Below are 22,670 nucleotides of genomic sequence, written 5' to 3' on the forward strand. Positions count from 1 at the left end.
AATATTTAGCCACTCTTAAATGGTATGGTTTGGGGTAGGTGTTATGGAACAGAGAGTTAGCCCACTACTTGGGATGCCCACATCCTCTATCAGAGTGCTGGTTCAAGTCTGGGTAGCACTTCCAGCTGCCAACTTGTGGGAGACCCAGATGGAGTTCCTGGCTGTGGCTTGGCCCATCCTTGCTATTGCAACACTTTGGGGACAGAAACAGCCAGTGGAAGATCTCTCTTTGTCCCTCTCTGTCACTTTGCTTCTCAAATAAAATGTTAAATAAAAATAGTAGAATTTGCTATAGTCACTTTTAAAATATAAATATTCATTTTATTAATTTAGATATAACTAGCTCAAGGATTATTTGTGGATTTCTGTCTCATGTACATACTGCAGAATTGTATTCATTGGACAGTTAGTGTTGATTTGTTAAGTTTGAAATTTTTGATTTTAAAGTATTTGTTATCCTGAACTATTGGAGCCTTTCCCTGTGTTGAGAATGGTTTTTATAACTTAATTCATTCCTTGATTGAATCTATTTATTTATTTATGTAGTTATGTATTTATTTGAAAGAAAGAGAGAGAAAAAACACTCTCCCCTCCATTGGTTCGCCCTAAAATGTCCCCAGTGGCCAGGGGTAGGCCAGGCCCAAAGCCAGGAGCCAGAAACTCAGTCTGGATCTGCCACGTAAGTAGCAGGGATCCAAGTACTTGAGCCATCACCTGCTGCCTCCCAGGGTGTTAGATTAGCAAGAAGCTGGAATCTGGAACACAACCAGGACTCAAACCTAATCACTGAAATATGGGATGCAGAAATCCAAAGGAGTATCTTACTGAAAGCCAAATGCCAAACCCTATTTTATATTGCCATTATTAACTAATATTACTACAAATCTGTGAGTGCTTCAAGTTTTAGTAAATTCAGTATTTCAAGCTTGTTTTCCCTTGGCTTGTGGGGGTAGCATAGGTTCCAGAGCCTGACTATGTGATGTCTGAATGTGTTGTTACTCATGGACTTGTTCTGAGAATTAAATGTGTTGGGGGTATAAAAATATCCAATAGATGGTTCTTTTTACTGTTACATCTTAGGGCATTAAACACTAAGAAACAGTCAATGGGAAAATTGTTACTTACATTCTAAGCATTAGAGGATTTACGGATTTATTTGCCTACCAAACACACTGTTTCTGTTTAAATTGTTTTTAAGGGTGTCTTATTTAAGGCAGGGAGCCCAGGGAGGCTTGAGAACATGCCAGAGATCCTCAGACACCTCATGGCATTGTTGCTGAGTTTTCCTTATATTCTCCCATTGTAGTTCTGCCATTTATTTGGATCATAAACATGCAAATATTGTTGATTAATTTATTTTTCTACTCAGTTATTTATGGAATTCTACATTGTATACATACCTGAATAGGCAATAGCGTCTCCCATGAAAGAGTTAAGTTATAAATGAGTAATCTTAATTAGCATTATTTGTTAGCAGGCTCACCTGTTATAAACACTGACAAAAAAATAAATAGTGTATCGTAGGGGGCGAAAAAGACATATATTCAAAGAACTGGGGCTGCAGTATTACCTCCTGGTTCCTCAGATTGCTTACCCCTTGACAAAAACAGGCCTTCTATGGGCAATGCCTTTGTTGGAACAGAGTGAGGAAAAGTTGGAAAGAGACTGGGACATTGGGGTAGAGCAATGAATAAAACTAAGGAGGAGTAGGTTTTATAGTAGGTTTTGATATCATTTGTTAGACCCAAATATTTGTTCTTAAACATTAGATATTATTTTAACTACATAAATTTATATTAATGTCATTTCATACTGTACTTTATCTAGCTCATTGCCATAATAACCTGAGATTATCCTTAATCCACTTTTCCTTTTAACAAGCTTAATGGAGAATTGACGATATGAGGTAGGAGTTGATAAAGGCCAAGAGAGATAAAGGACACATAGAGAAATCCATGGGTAAAATACCACTGCAGTTCATCATTAGCCCTGTCTCATATACATGGCTCGGCATGTGTCCCCTAAACAGAGCCATGTGTTTCTCCCCACTTCCCTTGCCTCCTATCCTGCTATAACCTATTTTTTTTCTCTTCTTCTAGTGATAATATGAGGTTTGCCATCATTATGGTTGTCATTAGTTTCATGAAATGGATTACTCTGTGTGTGTGACATAGTTATATTTCCTAGTCTCTTTTCCAAAATATCTTCTTGCCCACATTGACTCTTCTAGTTAAAAAAAAAAAAAAAAAAAAAAAAAAAAAAAAAAAAAAAAAAAAAAACACATGTGAAGAAAGTCATTCTTTTACTCATTTAGGAAGTATTTATCAAGGGCTTACTGTGTGTCAAAGTTATGGAACATTTTAGGAATATCAAGGTAAATGGAAACAGTTTCTTTTATATACTTAGAGTCTGGTAGGAAATAGGTACTTTTTAAAATCAAATCAAATGAAACAAAAGCTCTGGTTTAGATGTGTGTACAACTGTCTAGGAGCTCCCTGTAGTGCTAACCTAACAATGTATGGAGAAGTCAAAGAAAGCTTCTTGTATAAAGCAGTGCTTGATCCACCTATGAGCACTGAGTAGAAATTTCATAAATTGAGAATAGGCATTTAACCCAGCAGTTAGGATGCGTACATCCCATATCATAGTACCTGGTGGGTTCAGTGACCACCCTAGCTCCTGACTCCAGCTTCCTACTAATGCAGACCCTGGAAGGGAGCAGTAATAAGTTGTTGGGTTCCTGATCCCCATATAGGAATACTCTTTGGATTTCCTGGCTCCCTGTTTTGGTCTGGCCCAGCCCAGGCTGTTGTGAGCATTTAGGGAGTGAGCCAGCAAATGTGAGCTCTGCCTGTCTGCTGCGCTTTCCTTCTTTCTGCTTCTCAAATAAAAAAAAATTTTTTTTTGAAGAAAATTGCATAGATGGAACAGGACACAGAGCATGTAAATTCCAGGCAGAGAATAGGTTTGGAGACATAAAACATCAAGATTTCTAGACATTGAGGAATAGAAGGGATGAGGCTGAAATAAGTTGTAGTACAAAGGCAGAACCTTTTGTGCTCACCCAGTGTACAGTGTTTGCAATTAATAATGTAACTGATGGGGAACCACTGAAGGAAAAAAAATTGTGTCTTCTAAAGAAAAATGTCACCAGTGTAGAGTATGGGATAGGTACCTGCCTGAGGTAGGGAGTGGGATGTGAGGAGACACTGGAAGTGATAATTCCAAGGAAATGATGACAAGCCAGTGGCAAGAGAAGATAACAGGATGCCATACTGAAGACATATTTAGGAGGTTGAATAAAACATTTTATAAATCTTGATTGGGTTTGAGGAAAAGGCAAGAATTTCATGACTTACAGTTTTGGAAATGAAGATCACAATGAACTGGGCTTTGTGGCAGATTCTTATTTGAATGTTATCTTTATGCTCATTTTCCAAGCCTGTTCATCTTAAAGAAAAAATTTTAAAACCAAATTATGCAATTACGTTTTTCTTCCTTGCCTAAAGACAAAAATGAAAGTGTGAATCAGTAAAACAGCCAACTTTGAGACAAGTTCTTAGGCTTATGGTTTAAATTATTCAGGAAAGGGTGATTCTTTATCAAACAAATAGAGGCATAATTGGGAACTTGCCAACTTTCTAGTAAGGTTTTTGATTCATTTCCATTGGGTGAAAACATTGACTTCGTTATGTCATTCATTAAACCTCGGCTGAATATTACATCTGTCTTGCATCACAAAAGGTACTAGAGACACAAAGTCAAAACATAATCCTTAAGGTTATTTACTACCTATTTGAAGAAATAACCCAGAAGTCTAAACATTGAAACTGCGCATAATAAGCAGTACAAATCAGACTGGTTGTCCAAGAAGCGTTTCCAGGAAAAGTTACATTGGAGCTGTTTTTGAAAGGCAAAAACAGCAAGCTATTATGGGGAGTCTTCAAAAAGTTTATGGAAATGCATATTATGAAAAATTTATGCATGAATTTTAAAAACTTTTGCACCAAAATAAACTTATATTTCAATTCCATTTTTTCATGAACTTTGGAAGAAATAGACAGCTAAAACAGCATGGACAATTAAGGATAATAAAATACCTTTGTGTCCTTGGAGCCCAGATGGTAAGGATGAGAGAAACCAAAAGGTGATAATACTAGAGAAATAGACTCTGGACAGAATATCAAAAACCTGTTGTGCTAAGCAAAGAATTTTGTACTTTGTTCTAAAAAGACAAGATTAGATTTACATTTTGTTGCTGGAAATATGGGAAGTGGATCAGAGAAGTCAAGAGGCAAGTAGACCAAGTAGGAGATTGTCACAGTGATCAAGGTGGGTTAAGTAGCCTGGAACATTCAGAAAGGTTAGATAAGTGAAGAAAGATAATAGAAGATAAGAAAGATAATAGAATGATAAGAAAGATAATAGAAGAAAGTTTGTGGAGGAAAATGACAATTTCAGTTTTTGAACACATTATCTCTTTGTGCCTGTAAGCCAGCCAATAAAAACTGTCTAGAAGGAAGCTGAATATACAAAGCTCAAGTTCTTGAGAGGGTTCTGGGAAGGAAATAAAAAATGTGGGAGGCATCAATATATACATAATAGCCTGAAGTAATGGGTTTTTAGAAGGTGTCCTGGTCTATTTTGTGTTGTTATAGCAAAATACCTGAGGCTGTTACTTTATAAGGAAAAGAGGCTTATTTAGACTCATGGCTTTGGAGGCCAAGGAGCATGGCAGTGGCAATGGCTTCTGGTAAGATCTTCGTGGTGGATAGTAACACATGGCAGCAGCACAAGTGAGCTTGGGGAGATAGGAGATGTCACTTGGCATGAAGGTAAACAAGAGAGTAGGGAAAGACCAGGTTCATTCTTTTATAACAATCTACTCTTTCAGGAATTAATCTGTTCCTGCAAGACTACCCACTCTGCCAGACTGGCATCAAGTCTCTCCTGAGGGCTATGACCTCAGTAACTAAATCAACCTTCTACTAGGCCCTACCTCTCCAAGGTTCTACCCACCTTTCAATACCATTAAATTGACTACCAAGCTTACAGTACATGAACCTTGGAGGAATAAATTATATCCAAACCATAGCAGAATTCAACATGACTAAGTGTATAGTGAGACATTTGCAAGAGCAAAAGCACCCCAGAATTGGTGATGGGGGGAGTCATGAATGTGAGTTTAAAGGAGGTAGTAACAAGAAGAGTGATTTCACAGAAATCAGAGAAAATTTCAGCAGAAGTCAAGAAAAGTGAAAAGGTCTTTGTTTTTGTAATTTTTTTAAAGAGTTCAACCAATAGTATTAAATAGAACAAAAAAAAATACTAAAAGGGATAAAGTATTAAGTTGTTACTCGACAGTCAGGGCGAGGGCTGATCAAGTCATTGTTTCTCATAATGTCCATTTCACTTCAGCAGGTTTCTTTTTTGGTGCTTGGTTAGTTGTCACCGATCAGGGGGAACATATGATATTTGTCCCTTTGGGACTGGCTTAATTCACTCAGCATGATGTTTTCCAGATTCCTCCATTTTCTCTCCCGTTGCACATGTGTATGGGGGTACCCTGGCCTCTCCTGTCCAGAGGGCAAACCCACTCCATTTCCCTTACTTTTTCTTCTTAGTATTTGAATTTTGTATGGATTATTTGGTTTAAAAAATGATATGTTAGGAATACTCTTATGCTTTTATGATTTCCTAATATAAGATAAGGATATAAGGCAAATATAAATATATTTTTGTCCTGGTGACAACTTCAAAAATAAGATCAAGTAAGATGTTCACTAACGAAATTTGCTCAAACAAGTGAAGCCAGCACATTGCTGTGTCTCTAGCATAGGTAAATGCTTCACGAGGTGATTAGTGCAGTATTGAGATATCTAACAAAATTTTGTGTTTTAAGCACTATTTATTCAGAAACAGTTCTATGAGTAGAACTCAGATCCATCAAAGCAAAAAAAAAAAAAAATTAGTTACATAGTTGGGGGGTGGATAAAATCAGGTCTTTTCCCCAATGATAGATCTTACAGATATGTCAAACTGGTGTATTAAAAGGCAGTGCTAAAAATACAAATAATAGGATAGCATAGTGGTTAAGAGCTAAGAGCCCAGGCTTTGGAGGTAGACCTCTTACTAACGACATCTCTATTAGCTAGATGTAAACCATGAGGAAATTACTTAAAATGTCTGGGTCTTTGTTTCCCCATATGAAATGTAAAAATGGTAGTGGCACATATTTCATGGGGTTGTTGAAAGAGTTAAACAAATTATGACATGCAAATCTTTAAAACAGTAGTTAGCATCTAGTATGTGTAAGTAGTTATCGCCAGTATGGTAGAAACAAGATTTTTTAGCATGTAAAGAGTTGTTGGAAAAAAGTCAGACAAAACTCTGCCAGACCTATTGTTTTCAGTTCACATGAGCTTCATTGAACTTGGGACAGATCATCTGAATTGAGGTGGATGTGGCGTGAGACAGTTCCCACACCCAGGTTTCGTTTTGAGTTTTAAATGTGTGCAAATATGAAAATTCAGGGTGGTACTTAGAGCAAAAACTGCCAAGTTTTAACTACTCATTTGAGAACTAATTAGCATATTCAAGGAGAGGGGGTAAATCCTGTTAACCAGTTTTCTTTCTTTTTTTTTTAAGTAAACTTTAGAACTATTTGTTTCCAAATTCTCACTTTGGGTCTTGATCTTTGGCCAATGCATGGACTGTTTTGTAATTGTATAGTTATCTTTAATAATATAGTAAATGCCTGTGAATCTACTGTGCAAAAGAAAAGTTAGTTTTGACTATAATCTGCATCCAAGTACCCAGTTTCCCACCACATCATTTCTACCATTCTATCTCCCACAGTCTCTCTTATCTGAATACTATGGCCATTCTTCATTTTTTTAAAATTCTTTTCTTTTGAAATCCTTTTCTGTTAAGTATTATTTCTAGTTTTTTAAAAGAGAATATAAAGCTTTATGTATCTTGGGACATACTTTTCACACTTGGATATATCGTGAATTATATCAGTGCAGAAAATAACCTAAGTGTTACTAAATCTCATCTTAGAATTTGTTTCTCCAAATTTAATACTCAGAAGTTGTGGAATCCTTTGCTATTCATAGGCAGAGGACCTCTTATTAAAATTAGATGTTAAATTTTTTTTGACTCATTCACTACTTTAGCAAACACTTAGATTGAATGTTGATTCCTTTAAACAACTCCAAATTAGGAAATAATTTTGCTGCTGTTTTTCCTTTCTTCAGAATCAGCAGCCTGCATTTGCTATTAAATTCATCACCTGAATTGTGTACTTGATTTTCTTAACCTTCATCTCTTGCTTTCCATTTTATTCTAATGTCCGTCTGCAGGTTCCCCTTAAATGAGAGTATATTCTATTTTACACAGTGGGACTGTCTTATAGAAATCAATGGATTAGAGTCCATCATTTTACAGTGCCTGCTGAACAAGTGAAGATATCCAACATCAAGTCTTTAGATTTCCAAACAGTACTGGCACAAGTACAACTGGAGAAAGCAACAGCAATCAAAACTAATAAACTAGGTTTCTTGTGAACAAGCATTGGTTTTAATTTGCTGATCTGATCTTTCTGAGATATTACCCTATCTCTAAACATCCTAAGAAAGTATTTCTACTCAAAAGCAACTTTTAAAAATTCTTTGTCTATGTGAATGTCAGTATCTAATGTTGGTATCTAAAGGCTAACGTATTATCCCATAGAACTTAAACAAATGAGATAAAGAAAGAGCAGCATTGGAGAGTTTATGTCAGATGAATTAAAGCAGTTGTTTAGTGAGCCAGTGTGCCAATTTGGAAATAGATTCTTGTATTCTACTGAAGAACTGTTTTAAAATAAATTACGATCATAAAGCTGCCACAGTTTACTATGCATAGACATGTTCAAAATTGGATCTCCTTATGAAGGCTGCTTTACGCAGGTATTTAAGCACTGCCAATAGAGCTAACAGCTCATCAAATAGAAAATCTGCTGCAGAAAAAAGTGGGAGTGGAAAAAATGCTTAACTATTGTGGTGCTAGTCTGTGTTTAAGTTTTCCTCCAAAACAAGATTTACTTGTTTTCAAAAAACTGAACTCCAAAAGCCTTGGAAATAATGAAGTGCTAAAGTATTATTGATTTTAATCAATGTTAAAAACACTTACAGAGGAATAAGATGAGAAATCAGATGAATGTGTTGCCACCAAAAGTGGCAATGATTTAAATCATTGATCTGAGAGAGATTCAGATAAAAACAGATCCCATGTGTATATGTAAAATCAGAATATCCTTTTACACCAAAGTTTACTCTTTCTACTTAGTTTATTCAAGCATACTGGATAATGTTTTTATAACCTGTATTTAGATGGCAAATCCAACTTTGTATCTTACAAAATGTTGAAGACATTATCAGAATGCATTTTTATGTGGTTTTATATAGTACCTCCTATGGAAGATTGTAAGGAACAAGAGCCTATTATGGACAACAATATTTCTCTGGTGCCTTTTGAGAGACCTGCTGTCATGGAGAAGCTCACAGGGAATATGGGAAAACGTAAAAGCTCCACTCCACAAAAGTTTGTGGGTAAGCGTTACAGATGCTTTTGTCTCTTTACAAGGTCATTTTATTTGGAAAACATTAACTTCCCATGTATTAGAAATATATATGATGTATTTTAGCTCATAAAATACTCATCTCATATGTGTACACTTGCACATACACACACTCACACACACACACACATACCCTTAGGCACGAGCACATCTTTAAAAATAAAGACTGGCAGTAATTAAGTCACCATCTTAAAATGTAATGTTATACAAAATGAAATAGCATGTAAAAACTAAGTGTAATTTATTTTAAAAATAATAATGCATAGGGGAATTGGCCAACCCTATTGGGTCAGTTTTGTATCTGTTTTTAAATTTGCATTAGTGCCAAATTTTTAACTGTTTTCTTTACATGATATTCTTTTAGTATTTGTTCTAGAATTAAGAAAAATTGTTTTAAATTCTGTTTAAAAAACTAATATAGAGGGACAAGTGCTGTGGCATAGAGGTTAAGCAACTGCGTGCAGTGCCGGCACCCATATAGGTACCAGTCCAAATCCCAGCTGCTCCACTTCTGATCCAGCTATGGAAGACAGTCCAAAAGTACTTGAGCCCCTGCACCCATGTAGGGATCCAGAAGAAGCTCCTGGCTTCTGGCATCAGCCTAGCTCAGCCTGGCTATTGCTACCATTTGGGGAGTGAACTAGCAGATGGCACTCTCTCTCTCTCTCCTCTCCTTCTCTCTCTCCCTCTTTCTAACTCTGCCTTTCAAATAAATAAAACAAATCTTAAAAAGAAAAAAAATACTGTAGAATCCTATATTCAAGATGTTTCATAGTTGGGACTCTATTTTCTATTTTGATCTTTGTTTTTGCATCCAGTTTATGATGTTTAGTAGATTAAATATCATATATTTAAACTTTCTTTTTTCATTTCCAAACCCTTAGATGCCCTTTGATAGACCCATGTTGGCATCATTTTGAATGTGTGCTGTAAGTTATGAAGTGTCTTTGAGGATACAGCAAGTATCTTTTTTTAAAGCCATGTATGAATAACAAAGATTCAATAGAAAGAAAACCATTAAAGAATTTCATTCATTGTGTATGTAATATCTGTTCTTACAGACAATATATGACAAGAAGTATCAGAAAAAAATATATAAAACTTCTCACATTCTAGTATCAGAAAGCATTATGGGATATCCTGATTGAATGATGATTAGTAGAAAATATTTTCTTGGGTTATTTCAGGGATGAAAGGATAATAAAACATTTTTAATACAAAAAACAGAGAAAATGTTCTTTCAGACTAAAGCTGATGAACTAACTAATCACCAAAATTATCACTTTCAGACTAGCTGGAGGAATTTGTTGAGAATTCAATGAAAGAAAGCTAGAAGAGGACTCTAATGATCATAGTTCATACAAAGTCAGTTTAAGGCCCCTGAGGTGAGCCTCAAAGGCCTACCCTTCAACCCTAGCAGAACATTTTTATGTCCCTATTTCTTCCTGTTTATGGATAGCCATTAAAAAAAGAAAAATATAGTTCATTTTTAAAGATGACTATGGATGTATATGTATTGTATAAATCTAACTAAATTCATAAAATCTCTTTGTTACTTTTTTTCATGTTTCCTATGATTTACAGAGGCTATTCTCAATTTGATTTTCTTGAATTCCTTACAAAACAGGGACAAAGTTTTAGAAAACTACAGTATGGTTCTAAAATAATGACTTTTTAAAAAAAGAATCTGAGAGAATTTTTTCTTTATAATATGTTACTAGAATAGAATCAAAATAAACAATAACTACTCCAATGAATGCTTTCAAAACAAAACAAAAGAAAATCATCATTCCACACTCATCATAAATTCCTTTTCACATGTCCCTTAAATACTGTTTGACATTACCAACTCCTCAGGCCAATGATCCCCGAACATTTTACAGATATATTTGGCTGTTCCTCTGGCTTAGATTCCATGGCTTATCACTTCTGCCATTCTCTTGTTGATATTCCTGACTCTTGTCTTACTGCCTGTCAGTAGTGAAACCCCTTCTTTCTCATCAGGCAAACTAAGCTTTTTTTTTTTTCCATATTTATATCTCAGTTGCTAGTAACTCTGGAGAAAATCCATGGCCTTATAAGTTAATACAAATAATTGAACTCAAATACCAGGTGACCCATCCATGCTATATAGAAGTGCCCCTTTAACCCAACCCTATACAATCTTCTCTCTTACTCCCCCAACGACCATTTTAGCCTTTCTCTACTTTGCACAAACATGGTATCTCATTCCTTCTTGATCTTATATCCAACTTTCAATCAAACTAATCATTTCAATGGAATATCGCCAATCTGTGTGTATTCAAACAAATAACTTTGTTCATTTTTTCCTTCTTTCAATGAAAGAGTATCCCTTTACTGATTAAGGTCAATTTTTGCTTTTTTACCCTGGAAGCTTCCTCTCCTGGCCTCCCAAAGACTTCACATTATTACTTTTCCTCTTCCTCACTTATTTTTTTAACTTCTACCCTCTATTATCATTTTCCTATTGGCATTTTATGTGATAAACTCTCCTAATTAAAAAAAAAAAAAAACCTTTTCTCAAATCTAGATCTCCTTCTAGCCACTACCACATCTTTCTTTCTTCTCAAAGATGGAATTGTTTAAAGATTTCTTCTTTCTATTCATTTCCCATGCCCCACTGAAACTATCCTCATGGGATCACCACTAGGTTTTGTAGCGCCAAGTCCCATGGACATTTTTTTACATATATCTTACAAAACTCCTAGAGAGAATTTGCCTCTACCGAATGGTCATTTCTTTTTGAAACACATTCCTTCCTTGGTTTGTATGGCATTGATCTCTCTTGCATTTCTTCCAGCTTCTCTGACATCTCCTTCTCAGTCTTAATGGCCTTATTTCCCATTCATATGCCTAAATATTTTATTATTATAAATCAAGCTGGAAAACCTATGTTCTACCATCCCACCTTAAGGCTAAATTTAAATAAATATAGAATTCCTCAAATTCCATGCAGACTCTGACCTACAGATATCTCTTAGGCCCAGTTCCTGTTTCTGTCCATTACAGAAAAGGGCCTCTCACATATATGTGTAGGCCTGCATATCCAAGTCCTTTTTACATTGCACCCCACATACAGTACACAAAGAGTAGTATCTTGGCTGCACTCCAGGCTTATTTATGTGCTCACCAGTAGCACAGTTGATACTCAGGAAGATGGACCCCAGGGATAAGACTGTTCAGATTCTGGAATGAGGCTCAGAGCCATATGGTGAAGGGATTCTAGGGGTCTTAGAACCCAGAGTATCAGCCTGTTCCCTTGGCCCTACAAACTACTTATTCCATGAAGAGCAAGTCCAGGGCTTTCTAAACATGGTGCTTAGTGCAAGCATCCTACTTGCTCTGGTCTGTGAGTCGGCATAAGAATGCTTTCCACGTTGTATTTTTGACCCTCTCTTCTTCATATTTCACTTGTGCCTAGGTGAAATCTATTTCCACAGCTTCAGGAGTTGTTTTCTATCAACTGCTGATTCTTACATCTATATCATAAGCCCAGATCTCTCTCCTGAGTTTGACACACTAAGTATTTACTGGACACGGCAATTACTCATTGTGTCCCCAGTCTGAATTTATCATCTTTTCTATCTCATTGTCTTCCACTAAGTTTTGAAGATCAGAAGCCAGGACTTTATGCTTCTTTCTCTTTCTCATCTGTGTATCTAGATAATCATCAAGCCTAGCAACTCTATGTTCTAAGTTTCTCTACATTTCATCAACTTTTCTCTACTACCACTACAGTTAGTTCTGGCCACCATGACCTCTACAGCCAAAGACTTCCTAAACCCTCTTGCAAATGAATAACAGGGTACCTCCCTATTTAATCTTTTCAATCCTTGTTACTCTCAGAATAAAATTCCTTAGCTGTAAAATGGAGCATTGTCTTAATTTTGTTCTGTGTTATTGGACTCTCCTTTCTCATTTGTTTCTACTCTATCCTGTATTGAAATACAGTAATTCCTTACTCATAAGTCATCCTATTTTGCCTCCAAGCCTTTCTCCCGCCTGTTCCAATTCCATATTTCTTTACTTGGGTGATGTTTACCATCACATTCTTATTCGTGATACCACTTCCTCAAGCAGTCTTTCTTCACTCCCTGAGTGTGAGTTAAATATTGCTCTTAGTTGATCCCATAGCACATATAACACTATATTCTAAATGATTCTTAAGTTGCTGTCATTTTGTTAAACTGTGAGCTTTTAGAAAATATAGATCAGGTTTATTTAGCTTAACTTTAAAATTCTTGACACTGCAATATTGTAAATTGGGTACCATGAGATAATTCTCACCATTATTTTCTTCAGTTGTCATTATTCCAGTCATTATGCCGATCTCATATTAAGACCATTTCTGTAAATCTGAAATAATACTAACTATCCAAATGTGCTTTCCACCACCACAACATACTAAACATTTATAACAAGTCCATGTGGGCTTCAGCAAGTTTATGGAAAATTATTTTGACAGCTATGCATAGTTTTTTTCTGCATAATACACACTTTCCATGAATCTTTGAAGAAGCATTTAAGAAGCATTTATCTGTAACATTTTAGCAGGGTAAATAATTGGATCACATTGGTTTGGTGGCAGAATTTTTAAAAATGAAATATTTTGTCTAGATATGACCATATCTGGAGAAAAATTAAAATTACCTCTTCCTATTTTAAACCAAAACTCTTTTATTGTTAATATTCAGGAATTATGTTAAAGCAAAATTACGTTTATTGAAGTAAATATTAAAGGAAAAACTACAAACATACTTCAGTCAAGAAAAAATATGGAAAACTAACAATACCAGCATTTCTGAATAAGAATGATATATGGTGGAAATGAGTAAGCAGTAAAAACCAAAACATATGACTTTCCAAGTTTATGAGCAAGTCTTTTTGGAAATGAGTACTATTTTTAAATAGTTTGGTATTTCATTCATTTTATCAAGTGATAGAATTTTTTAAAGGTAATTTAATACCAACTTTTAAAATTTATACAGAATAACATATATCAGTTCTATGATTTTCTTCCAAAATAGAAGCTAAATTTGCCAAATTCAGCCTATATACAATGAAGGGACAATAAGTTATAACCAGACCTCCCTTGCTTTTATGATTTTTGAAACTTAGTCACTGTGTCTGAAATATGAAAAAAAAAAACAGTTTCTGATTTATTTCCACCTGTATTTATTCCTTTTCCTATGGTCCTGAGCTCTATTCAAATGAGAATTTTAGTAGAAAATGAAAATAAGACAAACTCACACCTTTCACACTGGATGCATTCTTGTGATGGCATTGTAACAATAATACTTTATGAACTTTTTCTTACTAATCCTTTCATGTTAAGAGTATCTTTGAGTCTCAGTAGAAATAAAGAGTACAAATACTTGATCTGAAGAGTAAAATGTGTTTTATTATAGAATTGAGGTGATTAACTTTATACTTTTTCATATTTTTTAGCCCATCACTAAATATTGTTCTATTATCTCTCCCTCTCCATTTTAGGGGAAAAGCTCATGCGATTCAGTTACCCAGATATTCATTTTGATATGAACTTAACATATGAGAAGGAGGCTGAGCTGATGCAGTCTCATATGATGGACCAAGCCATCAACAATGCAATCACCTACCTTGGAGCTGAGGCCCTTCACCCTCTGATGCAGCACCCGCCAAGCACAATCGCTGAGGTGGCCCCGGTTATAAGCTCAGCTTATTCTCAGGTCTATCATCCAAATAGGATAGAAAGACCCATTAGCAGGGAAACCTCTGATAGTCATGAAAACAACATGGATGGCCCTATCTCTCTCATCAGACCAAAGAGTCGACCCCAGGAAAGAGAGGCCTCTCCCAGCAATAGCTGCCTGGATTCTACTGACTCAGAAAGCAGCCATGATGACCACCAGTCCTACCAAGGAAACCCTGCCTTAAATCCCAAGAGGAAACAAAGCCCAGCTTACATGAAGGAGGATGTCAAGGCTTTGGACACCACCAAGGTTCCTAAGGGCTCTCTGAAGGACATCTACAAGGTCTTCAATGGAGAAGGAGAACAGATCAGGGCCTTCAAGTGCGAGCACTGCCGAGTTCTTTTCCTAGACCATGTCATGTACACCATTCACATGGGTTGCCATGGCTACCGGGACCCACTGGAATGCAACATCTGTGGCTACAGAAGCCAGGACCGTTATGAGTTTTCATCACACATTGTTCGAGGGGAGCACACATTCCACTAGGCCTTTTCATTCCAAAGGGACCCCTATGAAGTAAAGAACTGCACATGAAGAAATACTGCACTTACAATCCCACCTCCCCTCCGATGTTGACATACCTTTTTTAAGAAAGATTATTACTGTCAATAATTTTATTTTGTGGACACAATGTCATTTGCTCTGCCTAATTAAAGTAAGGAAGAAACAGAAGAGAGAAGGGATGGGAATATTGTTTCTTGATATCTTGGCTTGTTTATTTGGTGGGAATTTAAAGCAGTTCATTTCTGCCACACACAGATGTAAGGCATATCATGCTTTGAAACAAAATCATTTGATGCAGATAGATTTACCTAAGAGATTCTAATTTGCCACTGATATCCAAGGATTATGATTGGAGGCAAGGAGTTTTCTGGATAGAACTTTGGCAGTTTAAAATGGTATAAGTAACTATACTCTGCAAAGAATTTGTTTCAAAATGTAAACCGATTTTTTTGTTCTTTAGAAATCATGGAACACAGACATGTTGTTGTTATTTTTCAGTGATAACTCCTAGAATGCATTGAGTTCTTGTGGGTTCTATGTTTACTTACCCTATGGAATTTATAATTCAGTATGTTTTACATTGTACCATACAGCAAAACTTTTAAACTACAGGTAGTTACACCTACAACATATCTGAGGTCCTCTGATCTTATTTTTCTAAACTTAAGCACTGTTTTCCATAGTTTTGATGACTGGCATTTTATAGACACCCTGGCAGCCTTACTTTTAACACCTTTAACGAATAGTATTTTTATGTAGTTTTCAGAATAACATATGGTCTAAGAGTGAATAAGAGACAGTCAATAATTTCCAGAAGGGACTCTACTTTTCATAAATTGGGGAGTTTAAAAAATTGTGATGTGATGGCAGCATAGTATATGTGTTTGTTTCTTAAAGTGTGCTTACAATTGTCACTTTATCAGCATTTAATCAGTGTTAACCAGTCAGCAGAAAAATGTAATTAGGTTAACAGTAGGGGTGGGGTGGGGGAGAAACCCACTTAGAAATCCCTTTTCTGGTATTTCTCTTTTCACTGTTTTTTTCAAGCTGTGACCACCCAGTGTTCTCTCCATAGTTCGTTCATCTTTTACTCTTGGAGTGGAAGATCTTAAAAATCTTGCTGTAGGCTGTTTCTTTCCAAATCTCCTCAGAGCAATTGCTAATTTGACCTGAATGTGGTGACTTGAACCCTTCCAAGGTCATTGAACTAGGGCTATTTATGCTAGTATTTCTTCAATAATAATATTTACTACTGCTGCTGCAAAAGCAAGGGAACTTCTTTGTAACCTGTAAAGTGGACAACAGATCAGACAGACACACAACAAAGTTCTTTCACCTTTCATCAACTCTAGAACTTGGCAGAACCCCGAAGCAAAGGTCCTAGTTTTTCTGTTTTAAAAATATTCAGCTCTATAAGTCCTTGTCAGAAATGAATACTCAGTACCTTAATACCAAATTTCCCTTTCCTCAATCCATACATGATATATGTTGTCATATTTCATGTACAGCTTTTAACTTCGTTTCCATGGGTGCTTTGTGTTTTCTTTGCAGTCCAGCATCATTAGAGGAGGGCAGAACTGATTGATACTGATTCGAGTAATTTTGGGGAACACACTTGGAAGGCAGTACTTGTGTTTGGAAGGACAGGCCTGGCCATCAATGAGTTATTTGATAACTATCTGTGAATACAGGAATTCTGTGGAATAGTTAAAAACTGCTCTAACAGACCACTAAATAGAATGCTAAAATGATGTTTCTTACTCCAGTGTCATAAGAACAGGGAATAGTGGAAAGAGAAGCAAGTTAGGCCCCAAAAACTGCTCTTAACTCATTTTTCTAGTTTACCATTTGCTTATTTACACAACTTTTAAGCACTAACACAGCCTGAACTAGGTAAAAATGGTTACAATGCAGCTCTCTTTTACTAGTCCTGATTGTAATTACTGTTGGAGAAATCTCCAGACTCTTCTTTCAAATTTAAGAGAATGCACCAAAACAGAGGTGTATAGAATGTCAACTGTTCCTTTTTTTTTCCCCCTGAATGCCTTGGTGCATTGTGAACACACAATTGATTCAAAGGTAAAACACGGTTTTGAGACTCCTTTTCCCCCACCTCCCTGAACGTCTCCCCAGTAATAATTAGAATGCTATTTTTTTTTCCTTTTGGATAAGGTAAATAATTCTAACATTTATGATTTTATGTTTTATAGCAGTTTAGGGAAACATATGAGTGCTAGTCAGTATGTTCATAATGTTGGCTGTGTGTGAATTTCTGCTGGCAGCATCTTTGAATTTTCTGCCTGTTTAATTTTGTTTTCAGTATATGAACAATCATGTACCTACCTGCCCTGGGATGAAACTGAATTTAGGTGGCCCTAAAAGTTGTGTAGTTCCCAAGTGAAGACAGTACTAATGCACTCTCCTTTTCTCTGATTTCATCTTTTTGAGAAATTTATTTTACTGGAAAGAGTTAATAGTTATGAAAGTATATTTGCTACAAGTGTATACTTGTATTTTCTAAGCTTCATGACTTGAGGAATAGAAAGAAGTGTGGTAAGGAAAATTGGGACAAGGTCGATTCAAATTTCTAGGTTAAAAAGAATTTTTGTGGACATAGTGCTTTCTGAGAAACTCTGGATGGCTGTATTTTCTTGCTTCACAAAAGGAAATATGCAACATGGTAAACCTAAAAATAAATGTGAGGGTCAGACACCAAATAAATCAACTTTTACATAACAGTTGTATGCCCAGTTTATCTAGGTGAGATTTCACATTACAGGAAGTATTTGAGAAACATGAAAATGGGTTACTCAGTATATTTTCTAGTCTGGCAAAAAGAAAAAAAAAAATTAAATTTCATCACATTGTTTTGCCCTAATTTTGCCCAGAATTTTATCTCCAGCTTGTGTTGGAGAGGCATGTTGCCTCTAATAGTAATTAATCCGTTGTAAAAAAAAAAAAAAAAAAAAAAATTTAACTGGGCTTTTCAAAACAGTGTAAGTGACTAGTAGGCAGACTGACAAGGATTTCAAGTTGAAGAAACATTCCATTAGGAATTTTCTAGGGGGACAAAATTGAAGAATGAGAGACTAGTATTAGATTTGGCTACAAAGTAGGAAGTTATTCTCCTACATATCTACAGGCAGTTATATGTGTGAATCATAGTTTATGTGTCTGTGTGTCACATACATTCTCTTAAAGCAATTAGAGTGATCAGCTATGTTGTAAGAGTTAAAATTGTAGTTAATGCCTGAGCATTTAGGTGGGTTCACTTTACCAGGCTGTATTAAGAAATATTAAGGAAGTTACTGGTATGCCTTTAGGACTAGTGGCAACTACTAAACCTTGGGTATTGTTATTTACTTCTAGAACAAAATGAAACAATGGAAACAAAGATTAAAAACTGATTGATATAAATTTAAAGAAATATAAATTCCTTGTGGACTAGGAAGAAAATATAGAATAGTTTTACTTGTTGGCAAATAGAGAAATACAAGACTATTTTAGTGATCTTGATAATTTTTTGTTTGTGTTTTTGTGCCTCAGCTGTATACCTCACAAACCATCAGATCTTTATGGTATTTTATAAATGCTTAATAAAATTTCCATCAAAGTATTTCAATGAAAATCAAGTTTTAATTTTTTTTTCCAAAACTTATTTCATCTTTTCTCTGAAATGATTTCTTATGGTGGAAAAAGAGCAGAAGAGGCAGCAAAAATGCAAACAAAAAACTGTACCATTAATTTTAGGTCAGCACTGACACTGGAAGATGTACTGGTTCCTCTTTTTTATTTTTTTTTTAACTTTGGATTAGTCATTTTACAGAAAGGGATAAGTAACATTCGTGCTCATTTTCATTTATATTTTATATATTATAAGTACTAAGTATATGAAGATTATTCTAAAACAAAATTCCCCAAATCCAAAAGAAAAAAAAAAAAAGTGTGGGGCCAGGGGTGAAATTGAAGCTTGTATATATGAAAGTTATGTTAGAATATTTTTAATTCTCCAGTTTCTGCAAAATAATTAAAATATACAGTAACTGGTCTCTTAAAATCTTGGATTTAATGTATTAAATACGTATAAAAAGTTTTTATATTGGTGCCTTTTTAAAATGCATTGAGAGTGTTGGTTAGCTGTTGTAGCTCTACAACACTTTTATTGTGTATTTTTAAAAATCACTTAAAATTGAGTACTATAGAACTCATCTTGGTGTTCTTATGGCAAAACTGTTAAAGCGATTTCCAATACAGAAACTTTCAGCTTGGCTGTTCAAAGGAAATCTTGAAACCAGATTTTAATACCTTTTTAAGTTTGATAGTATTTCTGAATACCATTACAAGAAAATGCAGGTAAAATATAAGGTACAGTGAAATTTTAGCTGTGAACTTAATTATGGTACATATTTTCATTTTGTTTTAAGGAAAAATAAGTTCTGTATCACACAAGGATTTATTAGTGGAATTTTTGGTCAATAAAATACAGTATTGTCTGGGATTTTCATCTCCAGACTAGTGTTTTTCTAGTCCTGGAACCTCTATCATGTAATCTATTAATGTTTCATGGAACAATGTAAAAAAAAACAATAATCCTTGAACAAAACAAAATGAACAGTCATATCACATTGCTATTCTCCAAAGCAAAATCTCACATGGTTTCGTACCATGATTGTGTATTACTTGCGATGGATGTGTTAGGATATGACAGCTTTTTTAAAAATGAGCTGCTTGTTCTACAAAGCAAATGTCCTGTGACCAAGAAGCTGTGATATGCTAGTGTTTCTATCATAGTGTATTGCTAGGCCAAAAATGATACCTTGAATATTTTTACATTATTGCAGAAACCTAAAATTTTGGAATCTCCATAATGTTTTTATGTAACATTCTATTTCTAGCTTTTTAGTTTTATCTTGCTGTACTGTAAGTTTGTGAATATTTTTCACGTGCACTCTTAGAAATAAGTTCATAATTCTGTTGTTGGGGTTTTTCTCCCATAACATTGCATTTGTAAATTTTCTGTATAAATTGGTTGTGAATTAACCCTTGTCCCATACTCAAGAGTGGTACATGAATGACTAGTTTTTTAAGATATCCTTTTTATTGTGAATAAAATATAAAATTCAGAGGCCCTCTGCTAAGCCACATAAAGCGCAGCATATAACTTCATATAGGTACAAATAAGCCAGTGTGCCGTGAACAGGGCCCTCAGCTTACCTCAAGTGACATACAGTAAGAAAAGCTTCTTGAACGGGTGGAGGTCACTGAATCCCCTACTATGCACTTATCAGGACTTTAATTTCCTAGAAATGGATTTTTTACAAAATGAATACACTGTAACAAGGGAAAAAATCTGGGTTTTGGTTTTTGTTGTATATTCTTGGGCTTTTTTTAAGTAGTTCAAATTCTGAAACAGTGATTAGAAAAAATTTGTCAGGCACTCTCAGATTTTGAACAAAGGTCACTTCCCCTTGTATGTAAACAAATCTCTCTGTTGTCGCTTCCTAAATTTTGTAAATTCTGCCCCTACCTCTCTCTCTTCTGTCAGTCTCTCATAAATGTCTCTGGATGTCTTTATCTCACCTCCTCCCACTAGTTTGAAGGTTAGGTCAACTCTAATTTCCAATTCATTCATTTCTTATGTCTTAATTTTTTGTTTGTGATTGTTGTTGGCTGTGTAATCTGCTGACATATTTTTATACTCAAGTGTAATTTTATATTAAAAAGAGAAGTGGTTGGATTAAAAATAATAAGCTATATAACCCACACGTGACTTTCACTTTCCAACATTAGGTACTAAATTATGAATCCAGAGGTTATATGAACCTATTATGGTATTTTTGCCTTCCTTTTTGTGGGATTTGCATTCTGGTTTGGCTTTCTTCTGAAAATGTTTGGCATGAGTGATTAGATGATCTTTTTTTGGAAGTATTTTAAAAGACGTTAAAGTTGTAAAGCAAAGAGTCTTAATTTTCTCCCCACTGGAGAAAAATGCTTTAACATTACTGTAAATTATTCCAGGTTTGGAGGGGGTCTCCAGGCCACCTATTTGCTCTTAATAGTTGGACCTTTTAGACCATTTGTTATTTGCAACCCCAGAGTGATTGTTTCTACTATTAAGTTTAAAAGATACTATTTTCTTTCTGTACAAGTGCAATACCCCCCTTAAAGTCTTAAAACTATGGTGATTTTTTTTTTCTTTTCTGACCTACTCTTTAGCTAATGACAAAAGGAAACTCTTTCAGATCATAGGATGTGTGTTAAAGGATACAAGAAGCAAAGTGAAAAACACTCCCCAGTCAAAAGATCAGATATGGAAACCACTGTTCTAATCTCATGGCATCTATTTAGGCTACATTTCCATTGAAATTAGTAAACTTTTGCCTGAGCAATGTGTCCTAAAGTTGAAATTCTTACAGACTGAATTTTCTTAGGCCTTTCGACCAGAGCTCTAAATTAACCTAATATTTAATATTTTTATTTCATTCTCTTTTTGAAAGTGAACTTAAATAAAAGCAAAGCACTTAGCTCAATTTTAAACACATCACTTATTGAAGAAAAATTTTTTTAAAATATTTGGAACTGTCCTGTTTTCATACAAATTTAAGTTAAAAAGTATTTTTCGTATCATACATATTTATATGTAGTGTGCTGGATTTCCTTTTCTATACCTGTACTCCTGTAGTAAAACTGCTGTAATGTAAATACACATTTTGTTAAAAGAGAACATTTCTTTGGCATTTCTTTTAAAGGCAGTTACTGCATTTGTATAGTATGTGTCTTGGCCATTTTAGAATATTTTTCTTTAACAATACCAAAGGTAATTAGACTATTTTAAAGACTAATTGCTTGACAGTTTCTAGGATGTTTTGAGTTTTAGAAGCAAAAAAAAAAAAATAGGTCAAACCAGTAAACCTCATTTTTTTTCAAACTAATAATTTGGGGAAATAAAAACTATTGTTTAAACAGAAATATATATAAATATATATGTAAAATTAAAATTCCAGACCTTGTATGTCAGGTTCACTCAGTGTAATGTAGTTTTTTTAAGGCTCAAATACTATACCTCAGAAAATGAGGTTTACTATGGAAATATTGAAACAGTCTTTGCAGCCGTGTGACAAGTCACTCTGCTATATACTGATTTGGAGACCTCCGCTAAACAGTTTTATCACTGCAGACTAAAATATGGGACTTGTATTTTCTTTGTTTTTAATATGCACACATACATGTTTTGTGCATGTATGTGGGTACTGTGTATGTGTATGAGTGTTGTATATGCATGTGTGAGTGTGTGTCTGTATGTGTGTATAAACTAAAGAAGCTGCAGAAACTTTGTAATACTTTGTGAAAAGGATTATATTATAAAGGTTTGTACTGTCTGAGTGCACAGCTACTGGAATAAATTTAGGGAATCTCAGGAACAAGCATATAATTTGTCCAAGATTTATTTCTTCTCAGAAGTGTAAGTGCAGTTTTTAATTCTGTATATTATTTAATATTTTACCAATAAAATAAACTTCTGACATAAAATATTTGCTATAAAAACTTTCTGGTGAAAATTCTGTACGCAAACACGTTTTCCAAATACAAAACACTAACCCATGGACCAGTAGCAGGCTCATCTCAGTTCCCATCCCCGGTGGGGATGCATCATAGTTCCGGTTGCAGATTTAACACGCGATCTGAGCTGTCTCCCTCATTGCTACGTAGTCCACCAGAACAGAGAAAAAAGTATTCCATGACTTGTTAAAGATGACTGCTCTGCTCTTCAGATAATTGTCCCCGTCAGA

General features: G+C 35.0%; 1 protein-coding gene across 44 annotated transcripts in view; it reads left to right on the forward strand.

Moving 5' to 3' along the window:
• IKZF2 (IKAROS family zinc finger 2) overlaps nucleotides 1-22,425 on the forward strand; it is a 187,841-nt gene extending 165,416 nt beyond the window's left edge. For 37 of the 44 annotated variants that reach the window (XM_070070240.1, XM_070070241.1, XM_051849150.2 and 34 more), the window contains 2 exons: nucleotides 8,451-8,594; nucleotides 14,138-22,425. In XM_070070240.1, coding sequence (XP_069926341.1) covers nucleotides 8,451-8,594; nucleotides 14,138-14,862 — 869 coding nt within the window. In that variant the 3' untranslated portion in view covers nucleotides 14,863-22,425. The remainder of the gene's footprint in view (nucleotides 1-8,450; nucleotides 8,595-14,137) is intronic. The other 7 variants (XM_070070255.1, XM_070070252.1, XM_070070251.1 and 4 more) reach the window with 1 other exon arrangement.
• Nucleotides 22,426-22,670: the final 245 nt, after the last annotated feature.

Source organism: Oryctolagus cuniculus, chromosome 3, assembly GCF_964237555.1.
Source record: "Oryctolagus cuniculus chromosome 3, mOryCun1.1, whole genome shotgun sequence".
Taxonomy (NCBI): domain Eukaryota; kingdom Metazoa; phylum Chordata; class Mammalia; order Lagomorpha; family Leporidae; genus Oryctolagus; species Oryctolagus cuniculus.